At 40.9% G+C, this 15,370-nt stretch overlaps 2 protein-coding genes across 3 annotated transcripts in view; one reads left to right on the top strand and one right to left on the bottom strand.

Moving 5' to 3' along the window:
* Positions 1–15,370, top strand: part of LOC129708178 (UPF0450 protein C17orf58 homolog) — a 38,356-nt gene that overhangs the window by 5,975 nt on the left and 17,011 nt on the right. The window lies entirely within an intron of this gene.
* kpna2 (karyopherin alpha 2 (RAG cohort 1, importin alpha 1)) lies at positions 3,880–14,757 on the bottom strand. The gene is made up of 11 exons (XM_055653785.1): positions 14,614–14,757; positions 13,877–13,976; positions 13,555–13,692; positions 13,387–13,469; positions 10,072–10,340; positions 9,141–9,235; positions 8,482–8,745; positions 6,528–6,761; positions 5,579–5,761; positions 4,511–4,660; positions 3,880–4,189 (listed from the first exon to the last, which is right to left on the bottom strand). The coding sequence occupies exons 2-11, from the start codon at positions 13,946–13,948 to the stop codon at positions 4,100–4,102; spliced, it is 1,578 nt and encodes a 525-aa protein (XP_055509760.1). The 5' UTR covers positions 13,949–13,976; positions 14,614–14,757; the 3' UTR covers positions 3,880–4,099.

Genomic DNA, 15,370 nt, shown 5'->3' with positions numbered 1-15,370 from the left:
ATTTAAAATACTGTTATACAAGTATGATATTAATTTTGTTGACTCCGCATTGATATTCATTACTTCTTCCAGTGGGTCTAAAATTATACTTTGGAATCTTGGTATATATTTCTTCATAAAGTCACATACCTGTAGGTATTTAAAATATTGATTATTATTCAATTTAAATTTTGATTTTAGTTGTTGAAATGATAATAAATTTCCCAATTCATACAATTCACCTACCTTTTTAATTCCCACTTTTTCCCATTGTTTATATGTTTTATCCATACCAGATGGTTTAAATACTGGGTTATTCACTATAAGTGTTAACACTGATAAATTTCTTAATTTTAAAGTTAATTTTATTTGTTTCCAGATTCGTATTGTATTTTGTATAATTGGATTCTTCTTATATAACATATTATTCAGCTTTATTGGGGAAAAAATGATCGCTCCTAGATCGTAGGGGGCGCAATCCTCTTTCTCCATTCTTATCTAGCTGTGCCAGAAAATTCCTCCGTACCTCAATTGCTTTGTCCAGCACTATTAACTTAAAATGTCTCATATCAACCACTCATTCTGTTTCAATTTTGTACGCTCCTTTGTTGAATAGGAATAAATCCTCAAGAGGTCTGCTCAGCATGGACAAATAGTCCATCAGCACCTCCTACTGGTAATAAGCTAGTTTTTATGCAGACTACATTTTTGCGGGGATGGAAAATAATTTGATGAGATGTTTCATTTTGCAATTTGATACTCATTTATTATATGTCCTCATTGGTTCAAGAGAGCAGACAAGTCTTGGGTTTACTGTCTCAGCCAAAATACAGCATCTTAATGAAGCTCTCCCACAAAATTAGATGAGACTGTCGCAATTTTTGGATTTACATCTGTGGGACCTACAAACCTCTGACTCAGAGGCAAGAATGTATCCAACTAAATCACAGCTGACTATCTAGGAGAAGTACATTGAAGGATGTCAGTTGAAGCCTGATGTGAGATAATTGTTTGCACATATGATAGGATGCCAATAATGTTAAACAAACTCATGATTTGGTTTTGTAAAGAAAATATTCTGTGTATTTGGAGATTCCCTGGACCATCATGGGCATGGACCTCCCCACCACTGAACAAATCTTCAGGAATCACTGCCTTAAGAAAATAGTTTTATACCACCCTGGCCACGTTCTTATCTCACAGCTGCCATCAGGATGGTACAGGAACCCAAGAACAGTTAGCCCCCAGGTTCAAAAACAGCTCCCTCCCATCAATCATCAGGCTCTTGACTCACCCTATCTCTGCACAAACTACTAGGGACTTTGTAGTATTACGATTGTACAATGTGCCTTGGCTTGCACTATCATGGTCTTGTTTACATTGACTCCATCTAATTTGAAGCTGCCTCGGCAAGGCCACCAGCATAATCAAGAGCCACTCACCCCCTTCTCTTCCCCATTGGGCAAGAGGTATGGAAGTTTCAAAATGCATACCTCCCGTTTCAGTTTCTTCCCAGCTGTTATTGGTGTTTTATCATTAATATCTTATTATTATTAATGTTTAGTGTTTTCTGAGCCATTTGAAACTGTCACTGTATGTCATGTTGTTACTTGTGGGCAGAGCAGCAAGGCAAATTCCTTGTATGTGAATACTTGGCCAATAAACTTACTTATCAGGCAACTAGTCACAGGGTGGTCCTGACCTCCCATCTACCTCATTGGAGAAAATGGTGTAAGAAAGAACTGCAGATGCTGTTTTAAAGTCAAAGCTGCAGCAAGGAGTTAATTGTTCTGAACCCAATGCATAAGAGTTAAAAAATCTTGAATCTGGATGTCCAGTACAGCTGTCAGAGGCATCTCAAACACATCCCAGCAGAAAAGTCCATAGCTTCAGAATTAAAGGGCACTCTTTTAGAAAGGAGGCGAGGAGGAACTTTTTTAGTCAGAGGGTCTTTAAACTGTGAAACATTGCTACAGAGGGCTGTGGAGGCCAAGTCAGTGGATATTTCTAAGGGAGAAATTGACACATTCTAGATTAGACAGGAGTCAAGGGTTATAGGGAGAAGGCAGGGAAATGGGATTCGGAGGCAGAGATCAGTCATGATTGAATGGCAGAGTAGGCTCAGTGGATCAAATTCTGCTTGAGAAACTTTTCCCATTTAAAGCAATTGAAACATTAATTGCCACATCTTTACCTTTACTTACTACAGTACTCCAAGAGACACATGCGCCCTCTGCTGGCCTTCAAAAGTAACAATTTGCTGGTATAAAAAATGAGGACAAAGTGCTGAGTAACTCACCATGTTGTTCAAGAAGGAACTGCAGATGCTGGAAAATCGAAGGTACACAAAAATGCTGGAGAAACTCAGCGGGTGCAGCAGCATCTATGGAGCGAAGGAAATAGGGAACGTTTCGGGCCGAAACGTTGTCTATTTCCTTTGCTCCATAGATGCTGCTGCACCCGCTGAGTTTCTCCAGCATTTTTGAGTAACTCACCATGTCAGGCAGCATCTCTGGGGAACATGATAGGTAATGTTTTGGTCCAGGACCCTTCTTCAGACTGATTGTGCTGGGTTTTGGGCGGGGGGAAAGAGAGAGGAAAAAAAGCATCTGGAAGAGAAGCAGGACATAGCCTGGCAAGTGATCAGTGGATACTGATGGTGTTTGATAGGCAGATGGTTGGATAAAGGACAGAAATGAAAAGTCAAAAAGGAGTGGGATAAAAATTATGAAGGAGGAACTAGGGTGGAAGGGGAGAAATAGCTGAGGGTCTGGTCTCAGTGGGGCACGGGTAAAGGGATGAGAAGTTTAAAGTGTGGGGGAGGGGGGCGGGGAAAGTGGGGGATTTGGTTCATTACCTAAAATTGGACTATTCAAAATATTCACTTATGTTGTCACACACACACAAAAAACAAACAAAAAAAAAAAAAGGTGCTGTTCCTCCAGTTTGCGTGTGGCTTCACTCTGGCAATGGGGGCAGCCCAGGTTAGAAAGCCAGAATGGGAATGGGAAGAGGAGTTAAAATGTGTAAAGGCAATGGTGGACTGAGCACAAGCTGCCTTTTTGGCATCAGCAAGACAGAGCATTGAACAGCTTCCAAGATGCGTGTCTTTCCTATGCAAGAGGCAACACCGGGAATATCAGATGCTGTAGATAAGTGCATGTGAACCTTTCTCACCTGGCAGGACCATTTGGGTCCCTGAATAGATGCAAGGGAGAGGCATTCCTATCTGAGATAAGACAGCATCTATGGAGAGAAAGAACAGGGACGTTTCAGACTGACCTCTTGTTTCTATCTGCAGGGAAAGTACCTGAAGAACGGGTGATTTGGGCAAGAGGGGATGGGATGAGTGAACCAGAGTTACTAAGGGAGCAGTTATTTACAGAAATGGGTAGAGATGGGAATATGTAACATTGGAGATGGCAGAAATTTCAGAGAATAATTTGTTGAGACTGATGGAATGAAGGGGCAGGGGAACTATCTTTGTTCCATCAGAAGGAGGGGTTGCGATATAACTATGGGACACAGGTGGGGAATCCACCTATGACAGCAGGGTAGAACCTATGTTCACTAAAGAACGAGGACATCTCAGAGGTCCTAGAATGGAAAGTATAATCTTGGTAGCAGTTGCAAACCTATTTCCCTCCCCTTTCAATTGTAGGTGCTAACTCGGACAAAATATCCAAGATTTTAGAGAAACCAAAAAGGCAGCGATCTGAATAATGTTTTGATTAAAAGAATCAATGCTGATGTCTAATTAGAAACCTAGTTTTATAGCTTGTATTAGTTCTAATTTTGGAGAGTTTATCAATCTACATGTACTTTAATAAATCGAGCAAAGAAAAACTGACATAGTCACTCAATTATTAAAGTGTAAAATACAACACACACATGCAAAGAATATCTTGAATACTTTATTTGAAGAAACAGAATATCATCGCAAATGGCAAAATAAAATAGTGACAGTTCTGAGAAATATTTACATTCTAATTACAAGTTTACACGAGGTAACAAATTATACAAATGTACAAGAAAATACTCGAGTACAGGCGCTAGATAAATGTGGCAGTCAGGAGAGAAAGATAGAGATAGGAAACGTAGTTTTAATGCTTGAAGGAATTTAAAAGTCAAATTTTATAGCAGTGTTCTCAGCCTGAAAGGTGAAAGCTTCTCCAGTGGCATCTGGTACAATGTTCTGGTCTTCCTCCACCTAAGAATAGAAAATAAAGATCCAGTTCAGTTTAAAAAAATTTAAAGAAGAATTTTAAAAAAACTATGCTAAGATGGCGACAAAAACAATCTGCTTCTTCATATTTTGCTAATAGTATCTTAACGACAAATAAAATTGACTTTGAACATTAGCCCAACATTAATGCAGCAACTAAGCTTAAAAGACCGCTTGATCAGTATGTTGGTGTGAAATAAGACTTAAACCAACTTTAGATTTAGATTTGTTTTATTTCAATCTCGGTTTTTAAATGAATTATCAAATGATTGATTGAAACTAGACCCCCTTTTCTGAAATACCTACCTCTTCTGAGAAGTATTTTTCTATCAGATTCAGTGATGCTTTGTATACCAGTTCATTTTCATGAGACTGTAGAGCCTCAATTTTATCCAGACCTCCACATTCTTCAATAATTAAACAAAGTTTATCTGTTTCGCCAACTTTATCTGCAGTCTGGAATTGAAAAATAAAATCAAAAAGTTCACTTGCGTCTCCTGGTGTGCATCACAACACCATCTCAATAACCCATTAAATCTAGTTCCCCCACTCACATGCCCATTAATTCCACCCCAATTCTCCAACCACCACCACCACCTACACTAACAAGTTGTAGCCAAATCAGCATGTCCTTGAGATGTGCAAGGAAAACAGACCAGATAAAAAAAAAACTTATACAGATAATATTGTTTGAATCAAACTCAGATAGCTGGAGCTGTGAGGCAGCAGTTCTATCTTCAGCATTACTATGCTGCAAGATGCTGGCCGATTTGATTGCAAGTTCCATTTACATTTTTTTTTTTAACACATTGTTGCATTTATGATTGTGCTAGAGTACAGCAAGATTTTATTGGACTGTATGCTAAACAGCCTCTGTATATACAACAATAAATATAGTAGCTTTAACCTCAAATGAGAATCAAATAGTTGCTAGACATCTGAAAATACAGAATTGCAAATGAAAACCTGTCTTAATTACAACACTTCATTGCAACCATTTCCAAAAAAAGCATCTAGTTTACATGCAATTCTCCGTTACTGTTCAACTAGATTAGTGCAATATTAGTGTTATCACCACCAAAGTCAAGACCTGCCAAGAACTTGCTGCAGGAATTCAGCAGGTCAAGCAACATCTGTAGTGGCAAAGGAATGGTCGGTGTTTAGGGTCAAGACCCTGCATCCAACCTGCCTAGTTCCCCAGCAGCTTTCCCCCATTTTTTTTGCTCAGGTCATAATGTCAAGGTCACTGCAGACTAACGTTTGATTCCTAACCACCTCCCCACAAGATTTTAATAGTTAACAATTGTGAATTAAAGGCTAATGTTTAATATCCGATAGGAAGTATTAACATGCCACCACCATACATGACCTTACCAGGAAGATATTAGTAATGGCATCCAAAATGACTTGGATGGTCTTGCAATCCTTAACTGATAGCAGTGCCAATAATGGCTCAACAACTCCAGTTTGAACAAGGTAGATGATTTGTTCAATTGTACCACCACTGGTAAAATTGGTCACGGCCCAGACGGCTTCTTTCTGAGTTTTAAAGTCACCCTGAAAAATACATGAATACACATGGTATAAAAGAGCCAAGACCCAGAACCACCAGCCAAACCAGAGACTGCAGCAATCGCTCAGCCTAGAGTACGCTCTCTTTCCCTCCATAATGTTTGGGACAAAGACCCATCATTTATTTATTTGCCTCTGTACTCCACTATTTGAAATTTGTAATAGAGAAAAAAAAAAAAAAAAATCACATGTCAGATTTTAATAAAGGCAGTTTTTATACATTTTGGTTTCACCATGTAGAAATTACAGCAGTGGGTTTTACATAGCTCCCCATTTCAGGACACCATAATGTTTGGGACACAGCAATGTCATGAGAATGAAAGTAGTCATGTTTAGTATTTTGGTGCATATGCTTTGCATGCAATGACTGCTTGAAGTCTGCGATTCATGGACATCACCAGCTGCTGGGTGTCTTCTCTGGTGATGCTCTGCCAGGCCTGTATTGCAGCCATCTTGAGCTTATGCTTGTTTTGGGGGCTAGTCCCCTTCAGTTTTCTATTCAGCATATAAAATGCATGCTCAATTGGGTTCAGATCGGGCGATTGAGAAATTCTTCTCCAGTCTCATATCCAAGACAATACAGTGCAGAGAACTCCCAAACCTCGCTTCAAAAACAGTGCCATACATTCTCAAGTCTACACAAGTGCATGAAGATAGTTTAACATTAAGATAGACAATGTTTAATGCAATGAGGTGTTTGCAATGAAGGGAACCACCCCGCTTTCAACAATACAGGATTTGCATTACTCACCTTAATAAGCAGCTGAACGAGGAATGGAACCAACCCGTTGTCAATAACTGCCTGGATTTGTTCTGGCTTCCCAGCAGTGATGTTCGAGAGTGTCCACGCAGCCTCTTTCTGGATGTTGCTTTTCGGATGTGCCAGCAGAGCAGTAAATAAGCTCAGTGCACCCGAATCAATCACTGCCTGGGTCTGGTCATCTGTACCAGTCACAATATTGCCCAATGCCCGCAGGCCAGGAGTCTAGGGGAAAAAAATAAATAAAAGAGGGGAATCAACTTAAGAGGTGAACAAGCTGTACATCATTTATTCTCAATTATTCTCCCACAAGCCAGTTCAATACAACCTCCTAAACTTTGGCAAGACATTTCCCAAAATCCATCCCACTATACTTAATGGTACTTAAGCCTTGTTCAAGCTCATGTAAACCACATCTAACACTGTCCTCAATTTTCTTTAGTACCTCAAACTCAAGATTGTTGAGAGGTAAGATTTCGCCTCCATGTCAGGTCCAATTATCTTTCCTTTATTGGGAAAAAATATTTCCCAACTATTGATCCAGTGCTCTTCCCTGTAGTTTCCTAGTTTATCCCATTACTCTTTTGAATAATATTCTTCATCTTTCAATCATCTGGTACCTCAGCTGTGGCTTAAACATGCAAAATATCTCCTATAAAACAGGTACTTTGGATCAGTCTTCACCAAGGAAGACGCAAACAATCTCCCTGATGTACTAGTGGCCAGAGGATCTGGGGTGACGGAGGAACTGAAGGAAATTCACATTATGCGGGAAATGGTGTTGGGTAGGCTGATAAATCCCCAGAGCCTGATGGCTTGCATCCATGGGTACTTAAGGAAGTGACTCTAGAAATCGTGGACACATTGGTGATCATTTTCCAATCTTATATAGATTCAGGATCAGTTCCTGTGAATTAGAGGGTAACTAATGTTGTCCCACTTTAAGAAAGGTGGGAGAGAGAAAACAGGGAATTATAGACCAGTTAGCCCGACATCCTGGTGGTAGGGAAGATGCTGGAGTCAATTATAAATAGCAGCACATTTGGATAGCAGTAGCAGGATCGGTCCCAGTCAGCGTGGGTTTTCGGAAGGGGAAATCATGCTCGACTAATCTGGAATTTTTTGAGGATGTAATTAGGAAAATTGTCAAGGGAGAACCAGTGGATGTAGTGTACCTGTACTTTCAAAAAGCATTTGATACGGTCCCACATAGGAGATTAGTGGCCAAAATTAGAGCACATGGCACTGGCGGTAGGGTACTGACTGATAGAAAATTGGTTGGCAGACAGGAAAAAGAGTAAGGATTAACGGGTCCGTTTCAGAATGGCATGCATTGATTAGTGGGGTACTGCAAGGCTCGGTGCTGGGACCACAGCTATTTACAATATACATTAATGTTAGATGAAGGGAATAAAACATTAGCAAATTAAATTATAGGGAAATGGCAGGAATGGGGTACTGAGTGTGGATGACCCTGCACTGTATATTGTCTTTACCCTTTGCAATCATCTCCTCTTAATGTGGTAAAGTAAAAGCATTGTTTAATCTTGCTAAATTATCAGGCAACTGTGAGATAAATCACTTACTATTTACATTTCAAAAACTGTTTAATAGAACTGATAGTATTCAATTGAACCAATTTACCTTGTCTGTGGTCTGTTGGGAATTTAAGTGGATTTACCTCACTATCAGATGGAGATTTAAAAAAAAAATAAGAAGCAGCATACTAATGTTCTATTCCAGTTTATACTCTGCTGAACAAGCTCTCCATAATCTACAGCAGGTTAGTGTTAATTAACCTATAAAGTCATTTAGGATTGTCTAACACAACAGGTCAACTTAATTCGCTGCACCCGTGCTACACTTATATCTGATTTAAGCTTCAATTCTAGTAAAAAATTAAGCCACCAAGCAGTTGGGATCCTCATTTTAAAAGAGAACTTACAATAATTGCCAGGGCACCGGATGAAAGCATTTGGACCAAACGTGGTACAACACCAGTGTGCACCACCACATCAATACGATCATTGGAACCATCTGTGAGATACGAAACAGCCCAGCAAGCATCTGCAAGAACTTCTTTGTCATCGTGTTGTAGGAGGCTTATGAGGGCTGGCAGAATCTGTTTTATTGCTTCAACTGGTGGAGATGGATTCTTGTTCCGGCAGAGATTGGATAGTGTCCATGTTATATTCCTCAGATAACTAGACTGGAACAGGAAAATTGCAAATATTACAACTCATCCAAGTAACAATTTGTGAATCTATTGTACTCACGAGTTTAGACTTGATTGTATTCATGCACGTTTGGGTGGCATGCTCTTCACTGCACCTTGGTACACTGATAATAAGCCTAAACTTAAGCCTGCTGGCGTTTTCAAAAGCACCATTGAGCTATGTACAAGCTGTCAATCTTATGAGAGCAAATAGATTCCTGTTGCAATTGTATTGTTGGGCTGTGAACCCTTAGACATACAAAGTGCCGAATCAATTAAAGTATCAAATAGTTCAAGTTCATGAACAGCAATCATCAATGTTACCAATCCATGAAACCCTGGACAATTCAGCCATTATCAGGCTTCATGCAATGAAAACTGGAGCTCACCGATAATAAAGATAATTCAGGCACATCCAACACGGCCAACAATGGGTCAAGGGCCCCACATTTGATGACCAAGTCTCTGTAGTGTGATCCATCACCTGAAAAAGAGTTATTTTATTTTCTGGCAATTTAAAACTAATTAACTAAATTAAAGCTAAATTTCAAATGGAGACACTCAGAAGGGACTTGCAGAAGGGAATTACTGGCATGAATTTGATCGAAAATTAATTTAGAATTTTGATCCAAGCAGGCAACAAAAACATCATAGTCAGTCATACAGCACCAAAACAGGCCCTTCGGCCCAACGTGCCCATCTAAGCTAGTCCCATTAGCAGCCTTGGTTTGGCCCAATATCCTTCTAAACTTTTCCTAGCCATGTACCTGTCTAAGTATCTTTTAGCTGCCGTTATATTACATGCCTCAACTATCTCCTCTTGCAGCTCATTCCATATACCCACTACCTCTGGAAAAGGGTAGTCACAAAATGCAGGGTAACTCAGTGGGGCAGGCAGCATACCTGGAGAGGAGGAATCGGTGACATCTTGGGTTGAGATCTCTGGAAAAAATTGCCCCTTAGGTTCCTATTAAGTCTTGCCTCCCCTCACCTTAAACTGATGTCTCCTACCCTTAGAAAAAGTGTGTTAATTTACCCTATCTATTCCCTTCATAATTTTATACTCAACAAGACCACCTTTTATTCTTCTGCACTGCTATGATTAAAGCACTAAATTGTGGGATTCTAATAATTCCAGTTAAACCTTTCACAAGATGCTCCCAAATTTAGCATCCTTGTTTTCAGAGGCCAACTCCAACATTCCCCCTTCAGTGGATTAGTCAATCTTCAATTGAAGCAGTTTATTGCTAAAGCTATAGACTTCACAAGTTAATATATTTTGAACAGTGTTGTCTGAAGGAGTTATGACTTGACCATTACCTGCAATATTTCCTAATGCCCACACTGCTTGTTCAACAATGTGAGGATACGGAGAGGCTAGTAGGTTGATGAAAGCTGGAATGGCACCACCATCGACAACAGCCTTGGTCTGATCGGAGGTCCCAGAAGCTATGTTGGTGAGAGCCCAGGCAGCTTCAAACTGAATGGGACTACAGTCAAAGTTACCAAGAAATGCAACAAACTTGGGAATTAGCCCAGACTCAATGATCCTGTCAATGGGAGGATGCTTTTCTCGAGATAGCAGCTTCCTGTGGAAACAAAAAGTTGAGAATTAGTAGTTAATACAAGTTCTAAATATCAAGTGAAACAAAAAAAAAAAAAAACAGCACCATGCAGAGGAATCATTTATTTAAACTTCCGCTTCTCCCAAAAAAAGTAATATTAAAGACTTTAGTTGAGTGATGCAACATTATGTTTGGAGATGGGTCCCAACCCAAGTCACCTATCCCTATCCTCCAGAGATGCTGCCTGGCCCACCAAGTTACTCCAGCACTTTTTAATGAATGATTGAACTTCTCCAGGATAAATCATCATTACAGACGTCAACAGGGGTACAAGGGATATAATATACATTTATTTGTCACATGTATCAATTGGTACAGTGAAATGTGTGGTCGCCATACAGCCTTACGAATAATAAAAAGAGCACAGAACACGATTGTTTTTAAACACTGACATCCCCACACTGCGGGATCAAAGTTGCCCCACTGTGAGGGAAGGCTCCAAAATTCAGTCATTCAAGCGTTAGATATAGAAGGTTCATGGTGTTGATCTTGCTGGAACTTTACCTTTTTTCGTCCAACCGTTCTTCACCAGCACTATGCTGAGAAGGGCAAAATAATTTCAGGTGGAACTTTATAATTGTGATTAGTTTAAGGGATTAATCATGATCAGTTGTTGAAAAGTAGATGCTTGATAGACCCAAATGCATAAAAGTAGAAAATTGTCCTTTGATGTAAGTTACCCAAGAATGTTGATAATTCAGGAAATTAAATAATGACCATAATTGATGTTGGCAAAGTTAAAATTACAAACATATGGTAGAACTGAAGATTTCAGACTCAAGACTGAAGCACTCATCCTATTTATTGGGTGTTATTGGGCTCCAAAAACATCCCTTCAGAATTCTTAAGCTGCACTTGGAACTCAGATCCTTGCAGGTCTACTATTTATTCTGATCCTTGCATGTCTACTATCTATTCTGAGAGTTAGATAGAGCTCTAGGGGCTAGTGGAGTCAAGGGATATGGGGAGAAGGCATGCACGGGTTATTGATAAGGGACGATCAACCATGATCACAATGAATGGTGGTGCTGGTTCGAAGGGCCGAATGGCCTTCGCCTGCATCCATTTTCTATGTTTCTATCTTTTTTACATTAAAAAAATGCTAGTTGGTCACTAATGTCTTTGTGGAAGAAAATTAAAATGGATGTTTCAGCCATTTTGAGAGAGTTTTTGTACAGTTCAGTGATTGCATAATGCAGTGAACTGCAAGTTTTTAGAATGTAAGTGGACAAGCAAGATATCTAGAGTTCCACAAGTGTGAATATGTCCAGGAATAACAAAAGATGGCATGGGGGAGCTTAAGAGTGAAATTTACCAAGTTGTAACAGTGCTTAGGTGGAGTGACAACATGGGCACATTTAAGAGGCATTTGAACAAACACAGCAGGTCGGGAAGAGCGATACAAACCACGTGTAGACAGATAAGATTTTCGATTGACATCGTCGTCAGCACAGATACAGTAGTGAAGCGATACCCTTCAGTCTGAAGAAGAGTCTCAACTCTATTCCTTCTCTCCATAGATGCTGCCTCGTCTGCTGAGTTTCTCCAGCATTTTTTGTCTACCTCCGATTTTTCCAGCCTCTGCAGTTCTTTCTTAAACAGTCCTGAGGGTCTCTTTCTGTGCTATGTTTTCCAAAGTGTAACATCCAACACCAAGATGTTATGCATGGAAGCACCATATCCTGTGAGGTCTCTTCAAGACCACACCACCCTGCACACTACCTACAAGAGTTATACATCATGACAGAATAGTTTAGAGATATAGCCTACAACATGCCCTTTGGCCCATCACGTCCATGCCAGCCATCGATCGATCACCTAGTCACAGTAGTTCTATGTTATCTCACGATCTCAACCACTCATTACACAGAAGGGGCTTTTTTTTTTAAAAACCCGAGGTCAAGTATAAAATCTGAATCCCTGGCGCTGTGGGGCACCAGCCCTACTAGATTGGATCAGCTGAAATTATTTTGTAAATGGAGGATCCAGAAATCAGAGGTGCAAAGGGTATTGGGATTGTGGTGCAGGACTCCCAAAAAGTAAATTTGCAAGTCAAATCGTTAGTAAGGAAAGCAAATTCAATGCTAGCATTTATATCGTGGACTGGTATACAAAAACAGCTGTAATGATGAGGCGCTGGTCAGGCCGCATTTGAAGTACTGTGAACAAATTTGGGGACAGATGTGCTGGCTCTGGAATGAACCATTCCAAGAATGAGTGGGTTAGCATATGATGAACGTTTGACAGCACTGGGCCTCTACACGCTGGAGTTTAGACGGTTGAGGGGGGACCTCATTGAAACTTACAGACTAATGAAAGGCATAGATAGAGTGGATGTGGAAAGGATGTTTCCACTGATGGCAGTCTAGGACCATAGGTCATAGCCTCAGAATTAAAGGGCATTCTTTTAGAAAGGAGGCGAGGATGAACTTCTCTAGTCAAAGAGGGTAGTTAATCTATGGAACTCATTGCCACAGGGGGCTGTGGAGGCCAAATCAGTGAATATTTTTAAGGCAGAGATAGACACATTTTTGATTAGAACTCAGAAAAGAAAATGGGATTAGGATGCATAGATCAGCCATGATTGAATGGCGGAGTAGACTCAATGTAGACCCCAATGGCCTAACTCCTATAACTTGTGAAAAGAACAGAACAGGAATAGGCCATTCAGCCCACGATTTCTGTGCCGAACATGTCATGGTAAACTAACCTTGTGGCAGTACATGATCAATATCCCTCCATTTTTTGCATATCCATATGTCTCTTAAACACCATTTGTAGCAGCCTCAACCTTTCAGGCACCCATCCACCGTAAAACAATACCCTAAACACTGACTTTAAACTTTGCCACTCACATTGCCAATTCTCTATATAAACCAATTTGAGTTCCACAAAAAGTTATCGTGTCAGAAGCCCATTCTTTTGTGTCACATTTTAAAGAGATCCAATTCCAGGATCCAAACTCAAATTTAAAAATCTCCAAGTGCCACGAAATAGTAGACCATCTTACCGAGCAGCCTGTGTTGCTTGAAGTTGGGTTTCCAAATAACTGGACTGAACGCTCACGAGAATCTCATCCAAACTCATGTGCATCTAATGAGATATTAAGAGAAGTTAATCTACAGCATTAAAAAGGAAAGGCAAGTGAACTCTACGATTCCATTGAAGTCTACAGTACCTGTGCATTATTCTTTTCTTGAAGAGGCGACAAAGCTTCATCCGGCAAACTACTCACGTTCCTCCTTTTAAACAACTGGTCATCTTTTTTGGCTTTCCGCAGTTCAACGTTGGTTTCAATTCTCCTCCGTCTCAATTCCTTTAAGGAAGGAAATTAAACCATTTGCAGACACGATACTAGAAATACTCGCTGGAAGATTAAACATGCCATGCCTTCCATTTTGTTTCCTCTTCTCCATAGTATACTCCCCCACCCACAAATTAATTGTACTTGCACGAGCGCAGACCGCCTCGTGTTTTTAATCCGCTTTTGTACAACTTACATTGGCGTCTTTCCCCTTGTTCTTAAACTTGGTCAGGCGGGGGGAAGCGTTCTCGTTCACAGTGGTCGACATCTTATCGCCAAAAACTCGATCAAGTCAACTGCATACAACAGAGAAACAAGTCCACGATAAAATAGGGCAACAAACAAGTTATATAACCCCCACCCCCACACCAAGAGGAACTAAAAAAGGGGCCCAACCAACACGTGACTGTAACGCACACAGCAGATTAAAACGGCAAATTTAAAAGAAAAAAAATCAATGCAATTGAAAAAAAACAAAGGCAATTGCATAGTTAAACAACGCCTTGTGGTTTGAAGTTTGCAAGCGTTACTTGCGTTTAATAGTTACAAAATAGACACTAAATGCTGGAGTCGCTCAGCGGGACAAGCAGCATCTCTGGAGAGAAGGAATTCCTTCATTTCTTCAGCATTTTGCCGTAACTGAATTACTCCAGCATTTTGTGTCTATCTTCGCTTTAAACCAACATTGACTGCAGTCCCTTACTACCCAATGGCAGAAATTGACACACACACAGACCCGGACACAGACCCCAACCCCAACACACACACGTCGACCCACACAGACGCAAAAACACAAACGCAGATGGACACACACACACACACAGACCCACATTTACACCCACACAATCAGGTGGAGACACCATGCTTCAACGGGACGCCGCCTGTGGGTCCCCATTTAAAGGCTACAAATTGCTTTGCATGAAGTGTACACACCGGTTGCTGCGTTGGGGACGCTGGCGGTCTGTCTAGCGCTGGCGGCAGTGGGTGCGGTGCTGGCGGTGCTGGCGCTATGGGTCGGGTGCGGTGCGGTGCGGCCTCACTGTCTCCGCGGCTCCAACAACACAAGTCGCCGCTGCCGTCGCCGCCGCTATTTAAAGCCCTCGCCCGCCTCCTCTCCCATTGGTCCGTTCGAGTCAAAGCAATTTCCCCATTGGCTGGTTTGAAAGAAGCCGGGGAATGCGATCGGTGACGGCGTTCCATAGCAACCGCGCAGCCAATCAGGCGCAGGCTGGTCACATGCGGCTGCACTACCCCCCCCCATTTTTAGTTTAAGTCTGAGCAAAGGTATAGGATCTTTGGTAGACACAAAATGCTGGAGTAACTCAGCGGGTCAGGCAGCATCTCTAGATTTAGTTTAGTTTAATTATAGATTAAGTTTAGTTTAGTTAGTTTTAGTTTAGATGGTTTTAGTTTAGTTTACATCCTCTAGTTAGAGGATGTAACTAGTAGCGTGGATAGGGGAGAACCAGTGGATGTGGTGTATCTGGACTTCCAGAAGGCTTTCCACATTGGGGGTTCAGTATTGATGTGGATAGAGAACTGGCTGGCAAACAGGAAGCAAAGAGTAGGAGTAAACGGGTCCTTTTCACAATGGCAGGCAGTGACTAGTGGGGTACCCCAAGGCTCAGTACTGGGACCCCAGCTATTTACAATATATATTAATGATCTGGATGAGGGAATTGAAGGCAAT

This window comes from Leucoraja erinacea, chromosome 23, assembly GCF_028641065.1.
Source record: "Leucoraja erinacea ecotype New England chromosome 23, Leri_hhj_1, whole genome shotgun sequence".
Classification (NCBI taxonomy): Eukaryota; Metazoa; Chordata; class Chondrichthyes; order Rajiformes; family Rajidae; genus Leucoraja; species Leucoraja erinaceus.
Note: the sequence above shows the minus strand (reverse complement) of the source record. Positions and strands in the feature narration are given on the sequence as shown.

Excerpts from the sequence above, each read along its gene's own strand:
- kpna2 (XM_055653785.1), bottom strand. The coding sequence starts at position 13,948 with ATGTCGACCACTGTGAACGAGAACGCTTCCCCCCGCCTGACCAAGTTT. Across the intron at positions 6,762-8,481 it reads CCGGTGCCCTGGCAATTATT|ACTCCTGGCCTGCGGGCATT; the intron begins GTAAGTTCTCTT and ends TTTTTCCCCTAG. Across the intron at positions 4,190-4,510 it reads AAAAATACTTCTCAGAAGAG|GTGGAGGAAGACCAGAACAT; the intron begins GTAGGTATTTCA and ends TTCTATTCTTAG.